At 36.2% G+C, this 19,343-nt stretch overlaps 1 protein-coding gene across 12 annotated transcripts in view; it reads right to left on the bottom strand.

Moving 5' to 3' along the window:
• CEP350 (centrosomal protein 350) overlaps nt 1-19,343 on the bottom strand; it is a 151,700-nt gene that overhangs the window by 77,697 nt on the left and 54,660 nt on the right. For 11 of the 12 annotated variants that reach the window (XM_032291254.1, XM_032291248.1, XM_032291253.1 and 8 more), the window contains 6 exons: nt 18,497-18,618; nt 13,335-14,395; nt 10,909-11,059; nt 9,176-9,339; nt 4,354-4,540; nt 1,428-1,648 (listed from right to left, as the gene is read on the bottom strand). In XM_032291254.1, coding sequence (XP_032147145.1) covers nt 1,428-1,648; nt 4,354-4,540; nt 9,176-9,339; nt 10,909-11,059; nt 13,335-14,395; nt 18,497-18,618 — 1,906 coding nt within the window. The remainder of the gene's footprint in view (nt 1-1,427; nt 1,649-4,353; nt 4,541-9,175; nt 9,340-10,908; nt 11,060-13,334; nt 14,396-18,496; nt 18,619-19,343) is intronic. The other variant, XM_032291250.1, reaches the window with a different exon arrangement.

Below are 19,343 nucleotides of genomic sequence, written 5' to 3' on the forward strand. Positions count from 1 at the left end.
GCCACTGGCTTGATCTTCTATCTAATTCCCTAAAATTTTCTCCGTATCAGCAATAAGGCTATTTTGTTTTCTAATCTATCATTCATGTGATAAACCTTTCATTTCCTTCAAAAACTTTTCCTTTGCATTCACAACTTGGCTAACTGGCACAAGAGGCCTAGCTTTTGGCATTTCTTGGCTTTTGACATCTTCTTCACTAAGCTTAATCATTTGTTCATTTGTAGCTTCTGATTTAAAGTGAGAGATGTAACTCTTCCTTTCTTCTTCTTTTTTTTTTTATTGGGATGGAGTCTCGCTCTGATGCCCAGGCTGGAGGGCAGTGGCATGATCTCGGCTCACTACAACCTCTGCCTCCCAGGTTTAAGCAATTCTTTGCCTCAGCCTCCCAAGTAGCTGGGATTACAGGTGCCCATCACCATGCCCAGCTAATGTTTTTGTATTTTTAGAAGAGAAAAGGTTTCACCATATTGGCCAGTCTGGTCTTGATCTCCTGACCTTGTGATCCACCCACCTGACCTTGTGATCCACCCACCTCAGCCTCCCAAAGTACTGTGATTACAGGCATGAGCCACCGTGCCCAGCAGTGACTCTTCCTTTCACGTGAACACTTAGAGATCATTGTAGGGTTAGTAACTGGTCTAATTTCAATATCATCGTGTCTCAGGGAATAGGGAGCCCAGAGGGAGAGTGGCAGAGGGGAACAGTGAATTGGTGGAGCAGTCAGAACACACACATTGATCTATTAAGTTTGCCGTCTTAAACGGACACGGTTGGTGGCACCCAAAACAATTACTGATAGAACACGAACATCAAAGATCACTAATCACAGATCACCGTAACAGATATAGTAATAATGAAAATCTTGAAATATTGAAAGATTTGTCAAAATGTGAACACAGGGATATGAAGTGAGCACATGCTGTTGGAAAAATGGCACTGATGAACTTGTTCAACGCCATGAACCTTTAATTTGTAAAACAAACAAAAAAAACCCTGCAGTAGTTGCGAAACGCAATAAAGCCAAGCACAATAAAACAAGGTAGGCAGGTACAATGTACTTTACTTCTATGTGTGCAAACGCACGTGTGTGTATATATACACACATACATATACATATAAACAGGTGTGCATATATGGGACATACTTGTCAGACATGTTATGACTGATGCTGGCAAGATGGGGAAAAAGATCAACATTGCTGAGTCTCTCACGCTTTTTTTTTGTTATTATTCTTTTTTTATTTCATAGGTAATGCTGCTAAATCTCACGCTTTTTAATATTTAATTTCTTACAGTTTTCAATACTTGAAAAGTAAGCACATTCACTTGAAATAATATTTCTCTCTGACTCAACTGAAAGAAAAGGAATTTTCAGAGAAAAAATTTCATATCTTATTCTAAAAATTACAATTGCATGGATCTACTTACCTGGTAATGGAGCCAGGTTTTCTGTCGTCGTTCTGCTGGCAGCCAAATTCAAATCAGCGAAAGCTGCATTGGGCTTAAATCCTGTTATAGTTGGAGGCATTACTGAGGACTTAGGTCTTTCTGAAGAAGTTCCTGGAAGGTCAAACTGCAATGATTTTTGGGAACTTGGTGACAGGGGAGAAGTTGGAGTTTTCTGAGATCTTCCCTTATCTGATGAGACACTGGAAGTTTTGATCCATAAAAACATTAGAGAAAGGAAACGTACTTTGTAAACCAGCTAAATAATTCAAAAGAATATATAAAAGAACTTTATCAACATTAGCTTTAAAAAGTTGTGATTTAGGCATTTATTCATTAATACAGTCACTATGCTAAATAAATGACTACGAATATTCCTCTAATTGCTAGATTTACAGTGGTGAACAAGCAAGGCACAAACCCTGCCCTAAGTACAATAGAAAGGGAGCAGCTTGATTAAACTAGCACTCAACTCTTCCCTCTACAGTGTACAAACTATTATCATTCACTCATTATAGCATGAAGCAGTCTTCTAAAATAGATAATATACAGCAATAAAATTGCAGCCATACATGAGTATTGAAATACACCTCAGAAAGACAATATTTTATATTAAAAGGTAAGAAAAGACAAAAACGATTCTTTTGTTACCCTCGTTAATCTAAGAGTCTGAGAAAAAATTTTCACACTCTCCATCTCTACATACTTAATATATTTCATTTCTTTATATCTACTTTTTAATACTACATCTCTTCCCTGAACTTTCTAATCAGTAGCATCTCATAACAGTTTGTAACAACTCTTAAGGCATTTAATTCAATACAAGGCACGTTTCTAACCTTTCTTTGAAAAAGTAAGCTCATTAAACGTATTATTTCTCGTAACATCAAGCATGCTGCCTTGCACTGAATATTTATTTACTGAATAAATTATTCAACAATGCATTATAAAAAGCATTTCAGCACAGTTATATTTCCAATATACTGAAACAATTTTGCTTTCAGCTTCTAATAAAATAACGAAATAGCTTTCAAAGGTAAAAGTTTCTCTCAAACCCAGTATAAAAATATTTGAATAAAAGTAGTCCTGAGAGGCACCCACGTGTTTATCTGACCTTTAGTTTTCTATTGATACTTTAGATACATACTATTTCTAACGTCTATTTCATGTATAAAACACAAAAAGAATTATCATTTTAAGAGATTTCCATTAAATAATGAAAACGCAACAACAAACAAGTACTCTGCACCTCACCTTATGGTTTTGTAAGATGAATTTATATTTGCTTTGCAGAGTAAATTTAGCTAGACTAGCATTTCTAAAAGTATATTTCTAATCATGTCAATAAGTGTTCCAAGAAAGAAAGAGAGAGAGAGAGAGAGAGAGAGAGAGAGAGAGCACGCGAGCGCGAGCTTGGGGACAAAGAGTGACCACAGCCAAATAAATTTTAAAAAAGAGAGAGAGAGATTAAACAATTTCTGAAAAATTCTGGACTCCTTCTTATCAAAGCCTCAAATTATTTTATCCACTGTGAATCTCAATGGGTGGGGAAAGGAGAATCTAGATTGTAGTATAAAGCATTTATGAAACTTATATGGCTATGGATCCTATTTAAGAAATGCTTAACTTTGTAAATTTTGTCAAGTTAAATCATCAGAGTAACTCTTAAGATAAAGTTTTCTAAATTCCAACATCACTGACAAAGAAAATAAAATTCAGTTTTAAATATAGAAATGATGGTATTAATGATGCAATATTATTTGTAACATGAAAGCACTAAAAATGGTTATCTTTATTTGTCACAGTACTAGAAAAAGCACAAAGTTGCTGGGCGCAGTGGCTCACACCTGTAATCCCAGCACTTTGGGAGGCCGAGGCAGGCGGATCGTGAAGTCAGGAGTTTGAGACCAGCCTGAGCAACATGATGAAACCCTATCTCTACTAAAAACACAAAAAATTAGCCAGGCATGGTGACAGCTGCCTGTAATCCCAGCTACCCAAGAGGCTGAGACAGGAGAATCGCTTGAACCTGGGAGGCAGAGGTAGGGCCAAGATCGGACCACTGCACTCCAGCATGGGCAACAGAGTGAGACTCCATCTCAAAAAAAAGAAAAAAAAGAAAAGAAAAGCACAAAGTTACTTTAAAACGAAAAAAATAAATCCCTGTCTTCTCAAAGCCTCAATTTCCAAGACAAAACCAGTGCACAGATGAAAAGTCACATGGACAAATGAGTAGGAACCATATAGCTAGCAATAACTGAAGGTTATTTGTAGGCAACAGACTAAGTGCATAGTATTATGATACTAGAAAGTAAAGAGAAAAACACAGTATGCAAGTCCCATAATCAATATCAGAGTGAGATTTCAAAATCTGTTTGAGTGGTCTAGTAAGTTAAGCAGAGAAGTTCAGAGGAAGAAATAAGCAATAAGACAAAAAGGATGCTAAGTAGTTGTGTTGAAAGAATGAATAGATGACAATCAAAATTTATATACAAAAGAAATGAGACAATTTGTGGTAGCCCAGTGAAAACACTTCAAGTAGAGTTAGGCACTTAGAATTCATCTAAGGGGCAACCATGACCTTGCAAAGCACCCTATGCAGGGTAGCTGCTTAGTCAAAAGATTGAGCCAAGAAAACAACTGTAACAACAGCATTCAACACAGAAAATTAGGTTGTGTAGAGGGAGAGAATTCCTGAGAAAGAGGTGTTATCAGTCTAGACGATACATGATCGTATTCTAAAATACAGAACAAAGCTATGAAGTCTATTTGTCAAGTACAGAATTGTGTAGTAGCTCAAATATACACAGTTAAGGAGACTGCTGAGCTAAAATTCATCATATGGATTTTTAAAAATGATATTATAACTTTATATACAAATTACAGTATAAAGTATACATTACTTTACCTCACAGAATGTCCAGAAAGATCCTCCAAAGTGCTATCTGTATCAAGAGTTGGTTCAAAATCTTTAACAGAAAGTTTGCTACTGGTTCCAGATTTCTTTCCTTGATGGGAGCCACGTTCTGAGCTGGACTGCACTTTTTCCTCATCAAGAGGTGAGTTCTGGACATTTCCAGTGAATGAATCCAACCCTGTAAAATAAATTTCTTATAAAGCTGATTTCCAATACTAGAAGTTATTGAGAGAATAACTGATATATAGATTTCAATAAAATAATAAGTATAAACCAGATATTTGAAAATTGACCTATACTGTATTCAAAATCTGTTTTCCATATCTAAAATAAAGCAGTTCATCCTTCTGTCTCCATTTAAGGAAAGTGAAGTTTCTTCCATTAATTCCACTTGCTATTAACAAATCATGCTTAGCTCAACTGGTAATAAAAGACAAGTATATTAAATAACAATAAAGTACTAATCTATCCCTATGAAACAGTAACCAAAAATAAGTTTTTTAAGGATAAAATCTAGAGCTGAAAGAAAAATGGTATGAACTGCTAACTGAACTACATAATTCTTCTGAAAAACTCTATGGTAAAAACTATGTAGCCTGATTTATAAAAATATTCATATTCTCTGACTGAATAATTTTACTCATAGGAATATATCTTAAGGAGATGACCGAAACAAAAATTATTCATGTTATCAATGTGTAACTTTGTAACTTAAAGAAATTTAATCTACATTTCTAACAAGAGAATAGCTGTCTAAATTACATAGCTAACAGTAACCTGAACATTTATATAGAACATTGTAATTAAAATGCACTTCATATATAGTACCTTATTGCTCTTAAACGTCTTGTGAAATAAGTACTATGTCCCCAATTTACTGATGAGGTAACTAGAGATCTATGGGGCTTAATAACTCGCTTAACAAGAGCATTCTGTTCTGGTAACAGCAGAAATAGGACATATACCCAGACCTCCTGACTCTAGTCTAATACACTATTCATCTTGATTATATGTTTAAACAGCAGCACGGGAAAATATTTATTATTACCTTTTTTAAAAAGCAGATTACAAAACTGCATATAAATTTTAATGGTGGCCAAGAAAATTTTAAATATAAAATATACATTATATATATATACACATATAAATACATACACACAAATGTGTATATATACATTAAAATTTTTTGGAAAAATTTATAGAAAAATCACTATATTTTAAAATATGCATATACAAAAAAATTTTAATTTTAATGATATATATGTGATTAAAGATCAAAATAAAATACAAAAGTGAAAAAAATTACCCTTTACACTCGTACTCATAGCAGTATTATTTAAAATAACCAGAAGATGAAAGCAACCCAAGTGTCCAACAACTGATGAACAGATAAACAAAATGTGGTACAGGTATTGATAGACTTACGACCTATGCAATTTACAACCATTCGACTTTACGACCACAATCGCTAGCCACGACTGCTCCGCGTCTGGCAGCGCAAACGTTGCCCAGCTGGGCGTATGACAGTGCGGACCAGCTTCCGGCAGTGCTACCATCTCCGTGTGCATATAGCCTACTCAACTTACGATCAAATCGTGTTACGACCGGTCTGTCGGAACCAATCGTGGTCGTAAGTCGAGCACTAGCTGTATATACATACATACAAGGGAAAATTACTCAGACTTAAAAGGAAGAACATTCTGACACATGCTACAGCATAGATGAACCTTGAAGACATTAAGTGAAATAGCCAGCCACAAAAGGACAAACACGATTCCACTTATATGACATAGCTAGAATAGGCAAATTCATAGAGAGAAAGTACAACAGTCGTTAGTAGGCACTGGGAGAAGAGAATGAGAGTTATTATTGAATGGGTATAGTGCTGCAATTTGAGATGATGAAAATGTTCTGGAAATAGTGGTCAGGATGACAAAACAATGTGAATGTACTTAATGCTAATGATCTGTACACTTGAAAATGGTTAAATTCCCTGGTGAAATCAATAGACAAAGAAAGTCAGAATGGTGGTTGCCAGGGACTGAAGGGAGGAATGTTGAATGAATACAGAGCTTCAGTATGGAAAGATGAGAAAGTTCTGGAGCTGCCTGGTGCGGATGGTTGTACGACAGCGTATATGTGCTTAATGCAACTGAAGTGTAGGCTTAAAACAGAATATTATTAATCAATTAGAAAGGACTCTACAAAGTCTATTTAGGATACCAAGCAAGCTGTTAATACTGATTATCACTAATTTTTCTACAATAAAGCTGCACTGCTTTCATAATAAGAACACTTCATTTAATATTGTTTGTAACAAATACACAATTTAAAATTTTTTCTTGACTTTAAACAACTAGAAATTATAGACAACACAATGTTCTGTGCAAGAAAGACCTATATTCCAATCAAGGGACTCATATAGAAAGAAAATGCCCCCACACTGAAAGATTGCCAAGTAAAGCCATATTCCATGTCTTAAAGCAAAAATTTTTTCTTAGGATTACCATTTGATCTACCAACTACTTTCAACTACACTGGGTAAATTTTTGTACAGAGCATGCAGACACTCTTTTTCACCACCAGATGGAGCATATACAATAAAAATCACTGATTTTAGAACTTGGGGATGAACAAAAAACTAAGGATGCTGTGGACAGTGAAATCCATCAGGGTTTTTCTGGTATTGTAGGTGAGGACTAGGGAAACTGAAAGCCACAAAATGCTACCTATACTTCATCTAACCTGTTTTCGATGATAATTTTTTAAACCTACATTAAATCATATTGTTAATACATATATACTCAATATATCATGGTTTTTTCTTTTTTTAAGACAGGTCTTGCTCTGTTGCCCAGGCTGGGAATGCAGTGGCGTGATCATGGCTCACTGCAGCCTCAACTTCAGGGGCTCAACTGATCCTTCCACTTCAGCCTCTCTAGTAGCTGGGGCTACAGGTCTGCGCCACCATGCCTGGATAATTTTTCTATTTTTTTGTAAAGACAGGGTTTCGCCATGTTGCCCAGGCTAGTCTTGAACCTCAGGAGTCTAAAGTCCTGGATCAAATGATCCACCCACCTAAGCCTCACAAAATGCTGGGATTATAGGAGTGAGATACCATGCCCAGTCTATATTATGAAATTTTAAAATAGTGCAGTATATCATAGCAGAAGATAGACTGGATTTGGGAGTCAGAAATCAGAATCTAGGCTTTGCCAATAACAAGTTAGTGACCTTAGGTGAGACACTAACTTAGTAAACCCTAACAGTTGCAAAATAAAAGAACTGAGCAAGATCAGGATTTCCTAAACTGTGTTCAGCTGAATTCTAATGCCATAAAACGGTGACTGATGATTCTCTAGTCAAAGTAACACTTGGACAATGCTTCATACTACAGCCTCATCCTTATCCTAAAATAAGTAATGCACTAGCATATTGAAGTGTTGAGTCTTCAACAGGAAAGAATTTTGTTTCATTGTAAAAGAATTTTCCAAATTTATGGAACCATGGAGCTCTTTTATTCTCAGAACACTTATGAAACAGTCTATACCACTGAACTTGTTTTTCACAAGAAAATGCAGAGTTTAGGAAGAGCTGGTAAAATGATGTCTAAACATCCTACAAAGACTTTCAGAACACTTCCAAATTGCAAAAATTTTATTAGGTTAATGATTAAAAAATAATATCTCCTATCACTCTCATTGGAAGTATAAACTGGCACTAACTTTCTTAAAAGCTATTTGGTAAAATGTACCCAAATTTTAAACATCGTGCTCGCTTCGGCAGCACATATACCAAATTTTAAACATGGCATATTATTTGTCCCATTATCTCACCTCTAGAATTTTTCCCTAGAGGAAAAAACCAGACTAATGCATAAAAATGTATTTACAAGGATATTCAATGCAATAGTACTTACAATGGAATAAAGAAAAAAGAAAATAACCTAAATATCCAGCAATGGGGAAATAATTAAATAAATTATAATATATTCGAATAACAAGCCAGGTGCGCTGGTTCATGCTTATAATCTCAGCACTCTGGGCGGCTAAAACAGGTGGAATGCTTAAGCCCAGGAGTTTAAAACCAGCCTGGATAACATGGCAAAAGCCCATCTCTACAAAAAACAGAAAAATTAGCCAGATAGGGTGGTGTGTGCCTGTAGTCCCAGCTACTTGGGAGGCTGAGGTGGAAGGACCAATGGAGCCCAGGATGTTGAGGCTGTGGTGAGCCATAAGCTGTGATCACACCACTGTACTCCAGCCTGGGTGACAGAGTGAAACCCTATCTCAAAAAACAAACATAAAAACAAGCAAAATCAGAATAGCATTCTGTTACTTAATGTATCAGAATATCTCTGCATATGTATATATATATGTCAGTATCTCTGATACTATGATATACACTATTAAGTTTTTTTAAAAAAACCAATTGCAAAGCAATTATTATTTACATGTGTTTTTAAAATAAAGTTGTGTGTGTGTGTGTGTGTGTGTGTGTAATTTTATGTATATGTCAAAAATGTTAATAGTAGTTAATCTCTGAAGGATCGATCAAAGGAAATTTGTCTTTCTTTGAAAAGTGTTTATCTCTAATTTTTAATTCTTTATCATTGCAAATGTATTCCTTTTGTATTAAGGAAAACACTCATAATGTTATATATCAAAAGGTATTATTATAACGATAAATATGAAAGCTAATTACATTACCATAAGAAATTCCTCTAACTTCTTATGGGAACAAAGCATAACTTTAGATTACTACTATAAAATCATTGATAAAAGAAAAAGCTACTATGTGGAATTCCACTTACATTGTGTCTTTTCCTTTTTTCCTTTCCTTCCTTTAGAAGAAGTAGATGAACGAGATGATGCAGTAGACTGGGCTCCTGATGAATGCTGGGAGATAACGTCCACAGAGGAAGGATCACAGGCAGACTTTCTGTTAGAATGGTCCTCCTGAGGGCCTAAAGGGCTACTGTTAAAGAATAAATAATAGTAGTTCTAAAAAGAAAAGTCTTACAACACAGATAAATTAAAAGATATTTAAAAATCTGTTTAATCACTAGTACAACAGAACTACAATCAAAGATGGCTTCCACTTTACTTCTTTTTTAACCACTGTAAGCCTGGATTGCTCCCTATGGTTCAGTTTATTACTAAGAAAAATCTCAGATAAGTGAAACCAATAAAAACTTATATTTAGAGAAAAATATATAATGTTGAATATTGGAAAACATGGCCTCAATTTCTATTCAAATTTATAATTTATATATTATAACTATTTCCCCTCTTATAATCTTACAGACAACAATAATCTGTTCTTTCCTGGAAAGAAAATGCATCAAATCATATTGATTGGTGATATATTAAATGTCGCCATAACTAAATCCTTGGAAGTTTTTATTTAAAAATTTAATATTTTCCTTAGAGCTCAAAACTTAAAACTATGCTTTTTCTCATATAATTTTCATACCTATTCCTATTAATCTAATTAAATTTAACCGATTTTTATAAGATTACCTAATAATTTTACATCAATTACAATTTGTGATGTTTGAAAAAGATCATATTGAACATGAATAATTACAGATAAACTTAAATGGTAACAAAATATAGAGACAGATTCTCTCCAGCAAAGTCTGGAGAGAATTTACATACACTTACTATGTAACTATGTACAAGTAATTTAACCTCTGCTTCAGTTTGCTCTCTAAAATAGAAATGATAACAAAATGCTTTCCACATCAGACTATTATAAAAATGAGTTAATATAGGTAAAGTCCCTCAGTCTTTTCAGTGTCTTACACAATAAGTGCTCAGTAATTATTAGATATTATAATCAGTATAATTATTGTTTTTCAAAGCTTTGCAAAATTTTAGATATTTTCTTGATTATAAAAACATTACTTATTACTTGGAACCATGGAGGCATATATCTATCTGATCTTCCTCAATTCTATCACAGAAAACCATTTCTTAAGCTTTTTATGTTATTATACCATGGAGTAGTTTCCCAGTACTCCAGTGCTCTACTAGGAATTCAAAGATTGACTTAATAACCTATATTTTGCTTACTATGTGCCAGGCCCTGTTCAAAGTACATGATTTTTTTTCCTTTTTTTGAGATGGTGTCTAGCCTTGTCACCCAGGCTGGAGTGCAGTGGTGCAGTCTCGGCTCACTGCAACTGCCGCCTCCCAGGTTCAAGTGATTTTCATGCCTCAGCCTCCCTCTATTTCATCTAATACTCATAACAACTCTACAAGTCAGGCAGGTACTATTAATGTCCCATTTTACAGAGAAGGAAGCTGAGGCATAGGAGGGCTAAGTAATGTATACAAACACAAACAACTAATAATCAGGAGAGCCTGGATTTAAACAAAGGCTGTCTGGATCCAGAGCCCATGCTCTTAATAGCCACTATGATGTACAGCCTCTACATGTATCTTTAAACATGCAAAACTTGGCTAATATCAGACCACAGTTCTCATTTGTAAATTTTTCTCACTCTTCAGAGTTTATTCCATATTGCCAATATATTCTTACTGAGGTTCAAGAGTTGATTTTTTTTCTGTCAAAGTCCCACTCCCCGGAGAAGAGACAAAATCATCTTCATATGAGACATTGCTTAGAGGAGTTGTGGTGGCATTCAAAGGCCGTGATGTTGATGTTCCTCGGTCCAACTTGTCTTCAAACCCTGACAAAAGTAACAATTGAAGCATGGTTGAAAACGAAAATCAAAAAACTGTAAGAAAAGCATCCCATACATGGCGATTAACAATATGGGCTTAGGGGTATTTTAGTTCCCTTTAATAGTGCTTCTTTTCTATTTACCTTTATATCTAACAGTACTTTATTTAAGCTTTTTATTATGAACATTTTAAAAGATACATGAAAAAGAGACCAGCATAATGAAACCAAACTATTCATCATACAGCTTTGACAATGACAATTACATCACCAATCTAGTTTCAATTAAACCTCCTACTACCTTCATCTACCAACCCCCAGTCTATTTTAAAGCAAATTCCAGATAACATTTCATTCTCATTTCATCTCTAAATATTTAACTAAAAAATCTTTTTTTTTTTTTTTTTTTTTTTTTTTTGAGACGGAGTTTCACTCATGTTACCCAGGCTGGAGTGCAATAGCGCGATCTCGGCTCACCGCAACCTCCGCCTCCTGGGTTCAGGCAATTCTCCTGCCTCAGCCTCCTGAGTAGCTGGGATTACAGGCACGCACCACCACGCCCAGCTAATTTTTTGTATTTTTAGTAGTGACGGGGTTTCACCATGTTGACCAGGATGGTCTCGATCTCTTGACCTTGTGATCCACCCGCCTCGGCCTCCCAAAGTGCTGGGATTACAGGCTTGAGCCACCGCGCCCAGCACTAACTAAAAACTCTTAATGAAAATTTAACAGAATTAATAAATATGTTGACTGAAGCACTTTATTTCATCAAAAGAAATAAAAACAACTTTCAAATCAAAAGAAATTTAAAATGACCACTAATAGAAATTTGGCTAACCAAGAGAAAGCAATAGCATATGAAGGTCTATACAAGACCATTAAGAAATACCTAAATATGAATTCTAGGAAAAAGCAATGTGATACCCAGTTGAGCATAAAAGGAACAGATGAAATCCATTCACTATTATAGAGGGGAAATCTCCAATCTGGAAATTCTAAGGTAATGTTAGTATAAAATGGGTAGATTCCATACACAGCAGGAAGGATAGAGAAAAGGACTTGAAGGAATTGAGTCAGTCTAACATAGAAAAGGTAAGCTATGTTGCAGGATTTCAGGGATAAGAAGGGAACTTTAGAAGTTATTGTTTTAGGAATCAAATATACAGTATTGCTCAAAGTCGGATTGCTATTAAAATTAGTTTTAAACATTAATAGAGTTGTTTTCATATTAGAAATGCTACTAGTTATCCCTCTCAATTCCTGACTGCCATATTCCCAAGAATTCACAAATCACCACTGTGTTAAGAAACATACTTAGTTTCTTTTTGTTTTTTTGAGACTGAATCTTGCCCTGTCACCCATGCTGGAATGCAGTGGCACGATCTCAGCTCACTGCAACCTCCACCTCTCATGTCTCAGCCTCCTGAGTAGCTGGGAATACAAGTGCATGCAACCACACCAAGCTAATTTTTTTTTGTCTTTTTAGTAGAGGTGGGGTTTTACCATGTTGGCCAGGCTGGTCTCAAACTCCTGACCTCAAGTGATCCACCTGCCCAGGACTCCCAAAGTCCTGGAATGACAAGTGTGAGCCACCTCGCCCGGCCTATAGTTTCTATTTAAGTACATAACTATGGTCACAGAAAATGTAGTATATACGTGATATATATCCAATCCCGAACATTATGAATTTCTTTGAAGTAGATAAAATTTCTACAACTACCAGTCAACTATTATTTTATGACAATAACAATTTTAAAATGAAAATTTAAAGATAAAATTACTAGGCCGGGCACGGTGGCTCAAGCCTGTAATCCCAGCACTTTGGGAGGCCGAGGCGGGTGGATCACGAGGTCAAGAGATCGAGACCATCCTGGTCAACATGGTGAAACCCCGTCTCTACTAAAAAAAATACAAAAAATTAGCTGGGCATGGTGGCACGTGCCTGTAATCCCAGCTACTAAGGAGGCTGAGGCAGGAGAATTGCCTGAGCCCGGGAGGCGGAGGTTGCGGTGAGCCAAGATCGCGCCATTGCACTCCAGCCTGGGTAACAAGAGTGAAACTCCGTCTCAAAAAAAAAAAAAAAAAAAAAAAAAAAAAAGATAAAATTACTAATACTCTATTTGAGGCTTGCAGGAAATTTAGAAGATGACTAATATGGACAATAATAAGTCTCCATTATCCACTCAATGAAAAATGTGTACTAAAGTATATATCTTGTACAGAAATTATAAAATAATTTATCTTAATCTACAAATAGTACAAGCTATACTTATTTTTCTCACCTTTTCCATATAACTGATAGGATTTTGTAAAAATATTAATGACGCTATGTGGACTTCCCTTTGCCAATTCTTCCCATGGCCCTTTGCTTTGTGTACCACCTACATGTCCAAAAAGTGGCAAGAATTTTTCGGCTTCTTTCTGAAACTCTTTGATGGGTTCACAACTATTTCTTTCTCCAGCACAAAATTCCTTTTCTTTTAAAATTTCTGCTACTTTCAAAAGAGGTTGTCCATCCCGGTCTCCCTCTTCTTCAGAGAGACTCCCCTCACTAATAAGAGGCCCTTCACTGACTGAATCTATGCTGGAACCAAGAGACATTTTGGCTTTGTCTTGAGAACAGGCTTGCATTTCAGAGCTAGAAGAGTCAGTCTGCCTTTTACACAACTGTGCCAGCAGCCCTTCTGATTTGGGACCAGGGGATCTCATTCTGAAGCTTGATATGGCACTCTGAGGTCTTATCATCTCAGGAAGCTTTTTAAATTCACTAAGATTGCCTACACCAGGAAGATCATCATCAAAAGTTGCATGGGATACACAGGTACCCAGCATCTTCTGAATTCGGGCAGAGAAAACATCTTCAGTATCATCTTTCACAGGAGGACTTATAGCCTTGGTCCAGGGTCTATCTTCCTGGGGTGCTTGCTGCACATCATACTCAGTGTTCCATGTTGACCCATAGTTAATGTTGGCCCCTGCTAATTTCTTGGCTTCACTTTCAATTCTGCTGGACAAAGAAGCAGCTGTTGCTTTCAAGGCTTCAATACGATCCAGTTTACTCTTATATTGGCTGGCACTAGGTTTTAACAAGGCATCTGTATGGGCAGCTGGTGAGGTCACATATGGTTGAGGTGTAAAAGTTAATGGCCTTGAAGCCACATTATGATTCTTCCTGGTTGGTAAAATAGATTCCAAATCCTTAGGCAAAATTCCTGCATGCTCTAGATTCAAGAGATGGGAGAGTAAACTTCCAGCTGTTCCAGCAAAAGGCTGTGGTTGAGAATGGTGAACTTGAGGGCTCAATCTGTCAGGCTGCATCCATGTAGGTTCCATCAAGTCTTTTCTGGAAATTAAAGTCACAATATGTTAGTTAATCAAACCAGCATTTCTAAAAAGTTTTGTTTTTGTCTAATTTATGAGTAATGAGTATGCACTGCAACAAAAAAATAACAGATAAAAAGTATGAAAAAGATAAAGCTCACTCAGCAAAACAATTAAAAAAAGAGCCGCTGGTAATATTTCATTTAGAATTACATCCTTCCAAACATTTTTCTATGTGTACATTGTTTTCGTGGTATTGTTTGTACAAAAAAAAAAATGCGATTTTACCATCTATACTGTTTTGTCAACTGCTTTTTTCAACTAAGATGCTATATTTTTCAGAAAATAAAAACAAAAAAAATGCTGTTTTTTTTTTAAAAACTATTAAGAAGGCAATAAGATCTTTAAAATTCTATAATTTAAGGCAATAAGATCTTTAAAATTCTATAAACAAAATCCCTTACCATTTATAAAGTTATAAATAATTTTTAAAATAACATTACATAAAAGAGAAATGCTTAACACTGCTAAATATCAATGCATTCTAATCAACAAATATTTACTTTATGCTGAACACTTGTATTTAACAATATACATGCTAAATAAGGAGATCCTTGTAAAAAATTAATGAATGTGAAACAATTAAATGCAAAACTATGAATACCAACTATACAATATAAATATACAACTATATACAATACAAATATACAACTATAAACATAAATATACAGGGTAGGGTATCCATTAAGTCTAGAAACAGAATAAAGATGTCCTAGACAACATTAGGTACATTTGCCTATACTTCCAGACCACAGACTTCTTCTATATTAAGGGATACTACAGAGAGATTATAGGATGGTGTCAACTATTAAGAAGACCCTTAGAGGAACAGGCCAGGAACAGTGGCTGATGCCTGTAATCCCAGCACTTTGGGAGGCTGAGGCAGGCGATGACTTGAGACCAAGAGTTAAGATCAGCCTGGGCAACATGGCAAAACCCCATCTCTACTACAAATACAAAAAAACTAGCTGGGCATGGTGGCACACACCTGTAGTTCCAGCTACTTGGGAGAGTTCCAGCTCACTGACAGGTGGAGCTTGCAGTGAGCCAAGATAGTGCCACCACACTCCATCTGGGCAACACAGCAAGACTGTCTCAAAAAAAAAAAAAAAAAGTGGGGAAAGAACAACATGAGGCTTTGTCCTTGGTCTTGCCCATTATTTTTAGATGATGACATAAAGATATGCTTATCAAACTTGCAGATGACAGAAAGCTGGGAGGCATAGCTGACCCAACAAATGGCCAAATTATGATGCAATATTATTTTTATATGCTTCAATCTTAAACCAGACTAATATGGGTAAATGTAAAATTCTGCAATTGGGTTAAAAGAAGTCATCTGAAAGACGGTAGCCAGGGTAAGAAGTTGAAAAGCATGTCAATAGAATGAAGGAAGAAAGGCTAGTGCACAGATTCTATGCCTTAGAATATAGCCTGTTACAAATGCAAAGTGTGAGGTTGCTGGGGCCTAAACTAAGCTGGTAGTAAAGGGAATACAAAAGAAGTTACAGTATAAAAGACACTGATGAATAAAAAATCCAAGAGCTTTAAATTCAAGTATTTAGAATGCCAATTTTACACCCAGTGCTATTTTGATGGTAGAGAAACAGGAGACAAAAATGAATATACTTAATCATTTAATCCTGAGCTGGGAGTAGTAGCTCACACCTGTAATCCTAAGCTACTTGGAAGGCTGAAGCAGAAGAATCACTTGAGTCCAGAAGTTCAAGACCAGCCTGGGCAACAAAGCAAGCCCCTCATCTCCAAAAAAATAAAAAATAAAATAAAAATTAACCAGGTGTGATAGTGCATGCCTAGAGTCCCAGCTTCTTGGGAGGCTGAGGTGGGAAGATCGCTTGAGCTCAAGAGGTTGAGGCTACAGTGAGCTGTGATCATGCCACTGCACTCCAGCCTGTGTGAAAAAGCAAGACCCTGTCTCCAAATTAAAAAAAATTAAAAAGGTATAAGCCTTACACTTTAGGATCTCAAGATCTAGCAGGGATGAAAGACTAATAAACAGCAAAAATAAGACACCACAAATGCTAAAACAAAGATTTTAAAAGTTCAGTAGAGTATAGATCAGGAAGCAATTAACTCTGCTAGCCAAGGAAAGTGATTGTTGAGCTGGATCTTCAGTCTTCAAGGTCAGATATGTAATCTGGAGTTTTCCAGGTAGCTAACACAGAATAATAGGATATGAAGTACAAGGAAAAGAAATGCCAAAATGTTAAGCAAAAAGTAACAAGCTTTAAACATAGTTATGCTACAACTATTAACAGGAATGGGGAAGCTCAGCAATTGGGTAGCAAGAAAGCGGACACAGTAAGTTAGACATCACAAGTCAAAGAAGTTTGATATTAAAAGAAAAGTGAGGAACTGGTACATGGTAGTATGTGGTCTAATACTAGATTTGTTTGTGTTTGGTTTGCTTTTAATATTGGATAACTTGTTTAGAATTAGAAGAAAATTCAGAGAAAGGTAAAAATTGAGACATTAATATGGGGGAACGTCTGACCACAATAATGCGAATGAGATGAACTACAGAGTATCACCTATTTAAAAGCATTCAATCCTCTCCAGAGATGACACTTAGAAAAGTAAGTAAATAAATAACTAAAAGCATTCAAACTCAAAACAAAAATTTTAAGTTTATTTATACAAAGTTTTAAATATATTTAGAATCTTAAGCAAATCATATGAAACATTTCACTTTTGGGAAGTAGTATGTAGAGTAGTTAAAGCACAGGCTTCTAGAGTCAGACTGGTTAAATTAAAGCCTATCTCTATCATTAATGCTTTAACCTTTAGAAAACTCTCCAGGCCTCAATTACCTCTTCTGTAAAACAGGAATAACAGTGCCTAACTCGAGGAATTACAAGGATTAAATAAGATAATATATGCAGAGTACTTAGATCATTGCCTGGAACCTAAGAAACACTAAAAAAAGGATCTGCTGATTCAGAGCATCAAGGAAAAAAGAAAAATTGTTTTTTTAAAGAAAAAGAAAAGGATCACATGGGCTGGGCACGGCGGCTCATGCCTGTAATCCCAGCACTTTGGGAAGCTAAGGCGGTAGATCACTTGAGGTCAGCAGTTCAAGACCAGCCTGGCCAATATGGTGAAACCCAGTCTCTACTAAAAAAACAAAAATTAGCCAGGCAGTAGTGGCGCATGCCTGTAATCCCAGCTGCTCGGGAGGTTGGGGCAGGAGAATCGCTTGAGACTGGGAGGCGGAGGTTGCAGTGAACCAAGATTGTGCCACTACACTCTAGTCTGGCCGACAGAGTTGGAAACCCTGTCTTCGCCACCCTTCCACCCACCCCAAAAAAAGAACCATGTGTATTAACCCAAAATTGGATGGTGATTTTGATTTCTATTTATGCATTCTCAAAGAGTTTACAAATCTTTCCCTTTCCAAAATGGTTATTATTACAAAGTATAATTTATAACCATGTAATCTAAACATCACCTTTACTTCCAAGCTCACATAGTTTTTTTGTTTACTTTATTGCAAACAATATATTACAACAAAAAATATTTCTTAAGAAAATTTAAGGTAAAATAGTCTGTCGACTATCTGAAATCAAATCAGATCCCTTCCTAGTCCTTATTAATATGTTCACAAGCATATCCAAAGATAGCTCTTGAAAGTAGGATGGATAAATTGTTCTTAGACATAAGAAGAAATTTTAAATAGCAGTGGATGCCGAAATCCCTTTTGAAAATTATTAGCCACAAACACCTTAAAATTTCACTGTCATTCATTCATTCCACACACTTTCATTGTTTAGTTCACAGAAGGCAAGAATGCTTCCAACTGTAAAAGAAACTGACATTTACATTAAAGGGCAGGTAAAATTTGAACAATTAGCCTAGGGCATACAGTAAGTACAGATGTGTACTATGCTTAAATACCCATCAGAAGATATGAACCAATTTCTAAATAAACCTCTCTTCCCTCTTGTTCACAAAGTCAGTCAACAAAATTCACTGAACATAGACCACTCCACTAAATTTCATAAAAAGAAAGAACCTTAATCATCTTTCATTCTTCCCCTTTTACCTTGCAAGAGGCTGTGGAGGTTCTGAGAGAGACATGTCACTACTGGAAGATGCACTTGGGGGACGTTCCTGTACTTTGTTTTCTTTGTCAGATTCTCCAGATGGCTGATACCCTGGTCTGGCCTAGGAGAAAAGGACATCAAATTTATATGAGTTCTATCACAAAGATATATTCAGGTAGTACCAAAGATAAACATTAAGTCACCTCAGCTTTGCAAAGATCATAAATGTAGGGTTTTTTTCCTCAAATGAAACCAATTCAAATTTATTTTGTCTTAAAAAACAAACACTACTAATAGCAAAATACCATCTAAAATTCAACAAGGAGCCAGTCACTTTGGAAGGCCGAGGTGGGAGGATCACTGGAGTCCAGGTGTTCAAGGCCAGTGTGGGCAACACAGTGAAACTCTATCTCTACAAAAAATAAACAATTTCCCAGGCATGGTGGTGCACACCTCCTGCCTCCCCTTCCACCTCTCCCTCTTTCACCTCTGCCACCCGAGACAGCAAGACCAACTCCTCCTCTTCAACATGAAGATGACAAGGATGAAGACCCAGATGATCCACTTTCACTTAAAGAATAGTCAACATAGCCGGGCGCAGTGGCTCAAGCCTGTAATCCCAGCACTTTGGGAGGCCGAGGCGGGTGGATCACAAGGTCAAGAGATCGAGACCATCCTGGTCAACATGGTGAAACCCCGTCTCTACTAAAAATACAAAAAAAAATTAGCTGGGCATGGTGGCGCGTGCCTGTAATCCCAGCTACTCAGGAGGCTGAGGCAGGAGAATTGCCTGAACCCAGGAGGCGGAGGTTGCGGTGAGCCGAGATCGCGCCATTGCACTCCAGC

Source organism: Sapajus apella, unplaced genomic scaffold, assembly GCF_009761245.1.
Source record: "Sapajus apella isolate SASKATOON/1434 unplaced genomic scaffold, GSC_monkey_1.0 scaffold25, whole genome shotgun sequence".
Taxonomy (NCBI): domain Eukaryota; kingdom Metazoa; phylum Chordata; class Mammalia; order Primates; family Cebidae; genus Sapajus; species Sapajus apella.